The sequence below is a fragment of the Polistes canadensis genome, unplaced genomic scaffold (assembly GCF_001313835.1).
Source record: "Polistes canadensis isolate GaletaPanama2010 unplaced genomic scaffold, ASM131383v1 scaffold_23, whole genome shotgun sequence".
Lineage (NCBI taxonomy): Eukaryota > Metazoa > Arthropoda > Insecta > Hymenoptera > Vespidae > Polistes > Polistes canadensis.
In genome coordinates this window covers 824,543-833,630 of record NW_014569570.1, presented here as the reverse complement: position 1 = coordinate 833,630, position 9,088 = coordinate 824,543, and the positions used below count along the sequence as shown (strand labels likewise).

The 9,088-nt window shown below is 28.5% G+C and overlaps 1 protein-coding gene across 2 annotated transcripts; it reads right to left on the bottom strand.

Moving 5' to 3' along the window:
• Positions 1 to 3,860: 3,860 nt before the first annotated feature.
• On the bottom strand, positions 3,861 to 8,596 carry LOC106783623 (signal transducing adapter molecule 1). Of its 2 annotated transcripts, none has more exons than XM_014742319.1 (10): positions 8,081 to 8,596; positions 7,320 to 7,480; positions 6,998 to 7,243; positions 6,741 to 6,816; positions 6,463 to 6,666; positions 6,239 to 6,358; positions 5,969 to 6,160; positions 5,649 to 5,878; positions 5,358 to 5,563; positions 3,861 to 5,155 (listed from the first exon to the last, which is right to left on the bottom strand). In XM_014742319.1, exons 1-10 carry the CDS (start codon positions 8,121 to 8,123, stop codon positions 5,035 to 5,037), a joined length of 1,599 nt encoding a protein of 532 aa, XP_014597805.1. In that variant the 5' UTR covers positions 8,124 to 8,596; the 3' UTR covers positions 3,861 to 5,034. The 2 variants fall into 2 exon arrangements, with proteins under 2 accessions (XP_014597805.1, XP_014597806.1); XM_014742320.1 differs by having other exon boundaries at positions 3,861 to 5,152.
• Positions 8,597 to 9,088: the final 492 nt, after the last annotated feature.

Genomic DNA, 9,088 nt, shown 5'->3' with positions numbered 1-9,088 from the left:
AAATGTGGTAACACATTATATATAATTAATTATATAATAATATATATATATTATATTACAGTTGAAAAAAAAACTTTCCTCGATTTTTCTGACCAACCCTTATTTTAAATAAATAACAATAGGGAGTTCATTATGTTATTCGTCATAGTACACGGATAAAAGCGTGTAAATGATATCTGCTTTCTCCGAGATATCTACGAACGGGCGAAAGTTAACGACCTGTTTCATGAAACCTAGAGTAAATAAGAGTCAATGAGTTTCAAGTTCTTCCTTCCGTGACGTCGCGAAACGTTTTTCTTATTCGAAGAAAAATAAAGAAATATAAATGAAAGAGAATACCAAAGAAAAGAAATATATATATATATATAAGTAAAATAATAAATAAGAAAATGATCGTTCGTTATTAAACGAAATTAGCTTATTCGCATTAACTCGCATACAATAACTAAAAAACTAAAAAAAACTATTTAAATGGATATCGAAGAAAAAGATATTTTTTTAACAACCCTCTGATATTAATTTAAGACAAAGATGCTGAATCATTTTGTTAATTTGATTAATTCGCAATCACTTTTTCGTTAGCTGCAAAATAGAATAAGGAACAAAATCTTTAAGATCTTTCATACTTTTCCAATCAAAAAAAAAAAAGAAAAGAAAAAGTATAATTATCTACAAAGAATCACGTTGAATTGAAAGATAAACGCGTATGCAATACTATTTTTTACGTTGGGTTAGAAATTAACGATAATCCGTCGAATTTTCTCTCTTTTTGTTATTTTTTTTTTACTTTTTCTATTTTCTTTTTCTTCTTTATGGTTATAAAGAAGGATTAACGATGAGAAAGATGTTGTGTTGAGTATCATGAAGATTTCGCAGACACGATTCTTCTTACAAGTCCTCTCGTGCAACTTCAATTCCTAAAACGGTTAGTTAAAAAAGAAAAAGAACAAAAAAAAGGAAGAAAAAAAAAAAAAAGAAAAAAGTAGAGGGAAAGATTATGAGGGAAAAGAGCAAGGATACGAGAAACGTACCCGACCGACCATTCTTTCTTTTATTTCTTTCTCTTTCTTCGGAATTGACGACCTCGAGAAATGGGTCGAAGCGTCATCTCGTATGGTTATTATCCGTGGCTTCTTCTTCTTCTTCTTTTTATTCTTCTTATTCTTCTTTAAAGATCGCAATGAGAGTCTGATGGCTACGAACAAGGACAAAAACACGATTATTACGAAGAAACTCATCCGAACGGATTGAGAGGTAGGTACATAGAGACATAAATAGTAAATTTGTATTTGCAAGCCTTTTGCGAACACTACGAAGCGTATAGATGTCTTCTGGTTTTCTTTCTAACTAGAAATGGATAAAGATATTACAATTAAATAAATAAATAAAAAAAAAAAAGGAAAGAAAAGATAAGAAAATTATAGAATGACTTCGAATTATTCGGGTATTCAACGGAATGAAACAAAACTTACGGCTAGTTGTTTTTGCTGAACATTTTGTAAAACGTAATATCTTCAAAATGTCGCTGAGAAAAGATATATATATATATAAATGATTAAAAAAGCATCGAGATTTGGCCTTGAACCGATTTTGAAATGATTCCACGTGAGGAGACATCTTAAAACTAACTTAACATAAGGATTATAAGTTTGGTGACCTTTCGAGAATCGTTGTCGGTGTCATGTTCGAAAGAATACTAAATTTGATGATCGAATTTTGCACCTTTCGTAATAACTACAACGTAACTGTTCCTTTTAAAGATGAGCATAGATAAACATAACGTAACAAAACTCGATTATGCGTTCCTTCCTTGATGGAGGATACTTGATAAATGCGTTACGTCAAACGCGTTACGATCTGTAAATGTTTTCTTTTTTATCTTACATTAGAAAAAGATTACAAAGATCTCTCTGATTATGTGAAAAGTCAAATTTCAAATGCCAGTTTCTCTTTTTAATCTCATGAAACAGGTTACATTGACATAATATCTTAGGACAAACCGATCACCATCTGTAGACATTATCATCATCATCATCATCATCATCATCATTATTAAGAGATGATCGAGATACCCTTGAGCTACATAGAAGAGTGGTAAAAGTTTTGATCGAAATGGATGTTTGATAGAAAAATCCCATTTTGCGGATAATATTGATTAGAAGATTTATCAATGTCGAGTCAATATAATTCGTTTCTGATACAAGTTTGATCAAAATATTGTATCAACGTATAGATATTTATGTTAAAGATATCCAATATACTTTGGAGATATTTTACATGAATTATCAATTACGTTGACGGGTCTGTCGAGAAATTTATGTAATTAACAAAATTCTATCGTTTTTATTTTGGTCTTTTTTCTTTTCTTTTTTGTCGATTAGAAAACGAAATTTTTCAAGACGCGTATATTAACATATTTTTAATATATGGCATCTATAATGAATTAGATTTTTTTTTTTCTTTTTATCTCTATGACAGTCACATATGAAGCAGATTGTAGAATTCTAGGATCTAGAGTGCGAATGCTTCAAGGTTGTTTGGTTCATTGTTGATCCAGGAATGCCATTGTCAAGGGAATCCTTCTCGTTACTTTGCCGATCTTATCAGTTAAATAATTATGAGGAAGACTTGATCGATCTATTACGGATCGATATGTTGATATATTCCATGGTGCGATATTATATAATCCAATCATCGATAATGTCCCGATAATTATCTAATCAAAAAATCCTAAGAAGAAAGATATTTTTTCTAACTGTCGATACATCAATCGTTATTATTTAACGATTTATGTAGGAATTATTTTCATTCGATGTGTCTATTATCTCAAGCGTAAATTATTAACTAAATATTTGTTGCAAATAAGCAGAAAAAAAAAAAAACATTATACAAGTGGCTTAGTACAGAACTGTTAATATAAAAGCGCGACATATATTATTATAGTTTTATAATTCAAATAGGGTATTATTACTAAAAAGGTTAATCATAAAGAAGATACTTTGCTAACGTATAATATTTCATTAATATATGATCTCACAAAGCATTGTTAATTATTTGTTATTAGAAAAATTTCACACAAATCCAAGCTTTTACGACAGCTTTTAAATAAATTATCGATCTTTGTCTCTCGCATATAAATCGAGTATTATGCATTCTATACGCTAACTATATTTATATGTATTTTTTTCTTTTTTTAATAAATATTACAAAACCATAAAAAAATTAGCAAAAGCGTGTCGTTAAACTTTTTTAACGATATTTTGTTATCTTTCGTTTTATTTTATTTTTTTGTTCTTTTTTTAATTATTTTCATTATTTTTTTTTCTTGTTTTTAATTTTTTGTATCAAACGATTACGTCATATATCTAATTTTGATTTTTAACGTAGTCATTTGTAAACGATTAAAAACTGATTATTCATTAAAAAATATTACATTAACACTCTATTTATATAACACGTATTGAGTATTGTGGTACATAAAGGATCAACTACATTATATTTACATAATTTACAATTATTTAGTAATCCTAATCGTTTATTATATCTAATGGATATAAATATGCGAAATAATATGACTTGTTTTTTTCTTTTTTAACGTAAATAATGATAATTTAGTTATGATAATATAATTATTTAATGAAATACATTTGTTTTTCCGAAAATCTATCAAAATCTATGAATCCTTCTTTCGATCATTTAATACCACTATATGTAAATCTCATGCTTTGTCTACGATGGTTGACTAAATATCGACACATTCTATCGTTTGCGATAGACCATTCATAATTTTCTTTTATATATATATATATGCTTCACATAAAATGTTTTTATATTTCAGTTACAGAATTATTCATAACGCGTCATTTATTTGAACCATTATGCTGTCTATTTTATATAATTCGCACTTCTTACAAATATTGCACAATCACAGCTATGCGTTCTACATTTTGTCAAATAGTCAAAATTCTTAACAAGTTTACTCATACGTTTATTTATATAATCTATGCTCGTAGCTACAAAAGAAAGACTATCAATTATGCTATTTTATTATACTTTATTTTATTTATTTTGTTTGTTTGTTTTTCTTTTTTTTTTTTGATAAAGATATAAGGCTTTTAATCATGACAGTAAAAATAGTATTATGCGAATACAATGTATCAACATTCCATAAAAATTTGTTTATGACACAACTCATTTAATCGTTAATAGGAATTAATCTTATTATATGTACAGAGTGAATAAGAGACTAGACCAGATAATAACAAATTTCTTTCCAATAATACATAATTTAACATTGCATTTATAAATTATATTCAATGCTATTCAAATGCAATATGTTATCTTAAAGTATTATTGTAATATACAAAAAAAAATATGACGGAGAATAAAAAACTAGAATACATTTAGCAGCACTTAGTCGATAAATTGTCATTATCATTTTATGTAATATTATTTCTGTTGTAATAACACGTAGACGACACATTGCAATCAATTAATTGAACAACTTTACCAAAGATTATTTTCCGAAACACAATTTATATTATTTTATAATTGTATCATTTTCTCTTGATAAAAAAAGAATTCTGAAGAATTTATATTAAAGATACGTTTTGTAAATAATAAATGTTCTTCCAAATATCACAGTGTCTAATTATAACATTAACGTTTATTAAAAATAATGGAACATAATGAAATTGAAAACGTGGAATGCTTTAAAGAATTTGGTTATTCAAACGCAAAAATACATACGCATATAAAAAAGAAACCAAAATTACAATCTAGAATAAAAATGCTCAAAGAAACTAAATAAATTACGTTTCCTTATGCACGTGTTTATATGCACTGTTGCATGTATATCTACAAATACAAGCTTACACGATACCAAATTCAATACAAAGTCGAAACGTAAAGCATTCATTAAAAACCAATTTTCTTTGGCTATTTCGGGTTATTTTTATTTAAATAATTATAATATCGTAATATTGTACAATATGAGTTAGAGTAGAATGTGAATTTTTAACGCGTAAATTTTACTTAGATCATACGTTGCCCGCTCGATGGAGCATATTGTGGTTGTTGATGGTTAATCGAAGGTCCTGTCGATCCCGGTGGACCATATTGAGCTGGCAAGGGACCAGTTTGAGGCGGAAATCTGCTACATAAGGTTGTACACCATTGATTTATTCCTTTTAATTGAAAACTTTTATGGTTTCTCGCCTTGTAGTCAATAACATATGTTTCAAAAATATCATTTTCAAGTTCTAATAGATCGTTGAAAAAATATTTCACTTACTATGCTTTTTTATATGAAGTTACAAAAAAATTAAAAAACAAAATATACTCATAAATACACATACCCTTGTTGTTGATAGGAGTGTGTTTGTTCAGGCACTGGTGGACCTTGTGGATGTCCTGTCGGAGGCTGAGGACCAGGCTGTATACGAAAATGTGGTGGTAATGCCATATTTGGTATACTAGGAGGACCCATATATTCATGTGGACCTGGAGGTCCACCTGTATTTGAGAAAGGTACCTGATGTGGTGTTGGCATTCCATTATACATCTAAAAGTAAAGATATACAAGTATTATAATTATCTATGAATTCAATTACATACAAACACAATATTTTCTTTAAAATTAATCTTACATGCGGAGATGGTGGTGGTGGTCCCTGATTAGGAAATGGATAAGAGATATGTGACGACATTTTAGGCATAGTGTAATTAGATTGTGCTGGAGGAGGGGACTCCCGCATTAACGTATGATACATATTTAAAGCTTCAACCAAATCAGAACTTAATTGAGTGAGTTGAGCGTGCCGTCTATCAACTTTTTCTAGAGCTGCATCAATCAGTGGACCCATTGCAGTAACTTGTTCTGTAGAATAATGTATCATGCGAATATTAATATTAGTATTAGTTAATTATAATCATTGTCTTTTGTATTGTATAATATTATTTATTATACCTTCTAAATCAAGCATTTCTTGAGGGTCAGACGAGCTATCACACTGGGGATCAGCTTCATGTAATAAATGTAAAAGTCTATCCATCTTTTTTTCATCTATTTCTACTTCTATTACTTCCGGTTCTCTCTTTACTGTTTTTACTTCTACTTCTTCCGCAAACTGAACTAATTTTTTATTGCTATGTTCTAATTCTGCAAAAATAAGTATATTAGTTTTATTGCATTTGATTTAATGAGAAAAATATAGACTTTTGCTAATGTTATACTTACTCGTAAACTGTTCAGGTTCCACTGATAAATCCGCAGTTACAAAATTAGAAGGAAAAAGACCTTCTCCTCTATGATTGCTACCTTTCCACCAATTTTGATCAGAATCATCCAAAATATTTACTAAAATTTAATTAATAATAAATATTTCTTATGATAAATCTTTATCAAACAATAATAAAAAAAACAACTTAAAACTATAAGTATCAATTTTAATTTTAACATACTTATTTCTCCAGCTAAAAATGTTAATTCATTATCTTCAGCAGCCTCAAAATCATAAAGAGCTCGCACCTTTCTGCCTTCTGAAGTACTCGAACTACTAAGCGCAGAACTTACACTTGGATATAAACTAGTATTTTTTTTTGACGCCGGTGAACCATGAGAAGAACTCGTTTGTGGTTTATTTTCTTTCAGCGAAAGCTCAATAGCTATTTACCAACATGAAAATTAATTATTTCATTTAGATAACAATATAAATTCTCATTATTTGCCAAATGATTACCCTTCGCTAAATCTTCTTCCTCTTGAGAATTTGTTACTACATTTGGGTCCTTACTTAATATGTTGGAACGTTTAGGCTAAAAATTTTCACAAGTATACATAACTCAATTTCAAATAGAGCATTTTAAAAGGGAAGTAAGAAAATAATAATAGTTACATCTAAAAGATTGGTTATTTATAACATATTATTAACTATATAATATATATATATATATATATATATATTAATAAATTGCTAAACTATTAATTAAAACTTACTATTTCAGATAAACTTGAAAAATCAAGTCCTTCATTACGAAGTTTATTGTATAAACTTGGAATCAAATTAAGTTGAGGATCTGTTTTAAAATCACCTTCGGCCCACTTCTTCAAAAGTATTTTAATTTTCTCCGCTATCTTGGGTTGAGAATGATTAATCATTTTCTTCAAATCATTTTCAAAATCTCTCGACGCTATTTCCAAATGGAAAGTTTTTCCGCAATTGTTGGAGCATGCATCCAATAACTAAATGCGAAGATACAATTAAAATAATGATTTCAATATTATCGTATCTTAAAGAAACAAATTATAAACTACTAACTGTAATGGCTTGTACAACAATATGTGGATCTTGTGAATTTAATCTTTTAACAATAGAACGTAAACAGTCCTTGGCATTCTGCGAAGAATTACCAACTCGATCACAGATCTCCATTATCTTAACCCAATCTTCGGATGTATTTTTTTCATTTGTTGCTTTCTCTATAACAGACAAATGTATAAAAGAATATGCTATAACAATAGAATCAATTTTTATAATAATTAACCTTTTAACATAATAATGATATACAATTAATGTTTTATTAGGGACAAGTTAAATATATATATTGAAAGTAAATGAAACATATTGAAAAAAAAGAAAAATCAAAAGAGTAAGCATAAAAATAATGTTTCAAATGAGGCATTGTATCTCTCAAGTATGAAATTATATTAATTTAAACGAAAAGAAATATTTTAACATACAATAAGGCGTATCTTAATCAGAGTAAAAAATAGATTGCGATAAAAGGCAGGTCATAAAGTAATCGGTGTAGAAAACGTATGCGCTTTTGAAGTCTCGATTAGAGGTCAAACGTCAACAACCGCTTAATGCCTGCGTTAAAGAGTATTACATTTTTCATCATTTCCAAAGAAATCTTATCTTTGATAGGATATATATATATATATATATAATAAAATTGTTCTGAAAGATTTATAATAAAAAAGGGACACATTTTCAATCGATGAATCTCTCTTACTCATCGTAGTTGGTTTGTTCGTAAACGAATTAAGGCTAGGCTAAAACTATGTTTATTAACTCACCGACGTCAGCATCGAAAGGCGACGAATTCGGGAAAAGGCCCATTTCTTTTTTTTATTTATTTATTTAATATTAATTCTCGCAGAATTTTTTATCAACTGGATTTAATTATAAAATATCCGTCAGATAAACGCCGTCATGTAATCTCTCTTCTTCGTTTGACGTTATACATTCAGCTGATATTTACTTACAAACACGACACTCCGAATGACTAATAACATTCTAATCTACGATCGAGTGCCATTTTACTTTCGAGCTGTTAAGTAAGCTCGATACTATCGAACACAAATGTCGATCTTATGTACGGTATAACCACTATATCTGTTGTCACGCCGAAATATTTATATCGACATTGGAATGGTTTATTTTAACGTTATTTTACTTGAAAATCTTGCTATTTTGAAACGAGTGGAAAAGAATTACTTGGAATGCGTCTTCATTAATTTAAAGGTTTCTTCGAGTATGGCTTTTCTGAACTGTAACGAAAAGAAAAGGTTTCCGAAAAGATATATGACTGTCTAGAAAAAGAAAGAGAATCAAGCTAATCGAGTTTCGATATATCGCAACATTAAATGGCGATCCTGTCGCTGCTGACATCTTGCGGCAAGTCGATCGTTCAAAACTATATGAAAATTATTCGATGTATTATTCACTCTCACGAGGTTTCAAAATTGAATTATCTCGAGCACTTAAATTTTATGAGCTTCAATATAATCGATTTTATAAACCTAAAAGACACATTCTATTTTATCGCACGATTAATTTCATAGTTTTCACTCGAAGTTCAATTCATTCGAGTTATTTAAATACAAATATTTTCCATTAAGCATCTCATCTTTCATATTTTTTTTAATTTTAATCGCATATATTTATTAAACTAATTATGCATATAAATATTTTAAACAAGGATTTAACCATAGGAACGCTTCATTATTGTAGATTTTCGAGTATCAGCATAATATTGCTTGTATTCTGATAGAAATTGAATTATAAATTGTTGTTGTTAAAAT

Bases quoted from the DNA above. Each gene is read 5' to 3' on its own strand.
- LOC106783623 (XM_014742319.1), bottom strand. From the start codon at position 8,123: ATGGGCCTTTTCCCGAATTCGTCGCCTTTCGATGCTGACGTCG. The intron at 5,879-5,968 runs GTATAATAAATA...ATTATTCTACAG, and splicing joins AGAAATGCTTGATTTAGAAG to AACAAGTTACTGCAATGGGT. The intron at 5,564-5,648 runs GTAAGATTAATT...CTTTACTTTTAG, and splicing joins CACCACCACCATCTCCGCAT to ATGTATAATGGAATGCCAAC.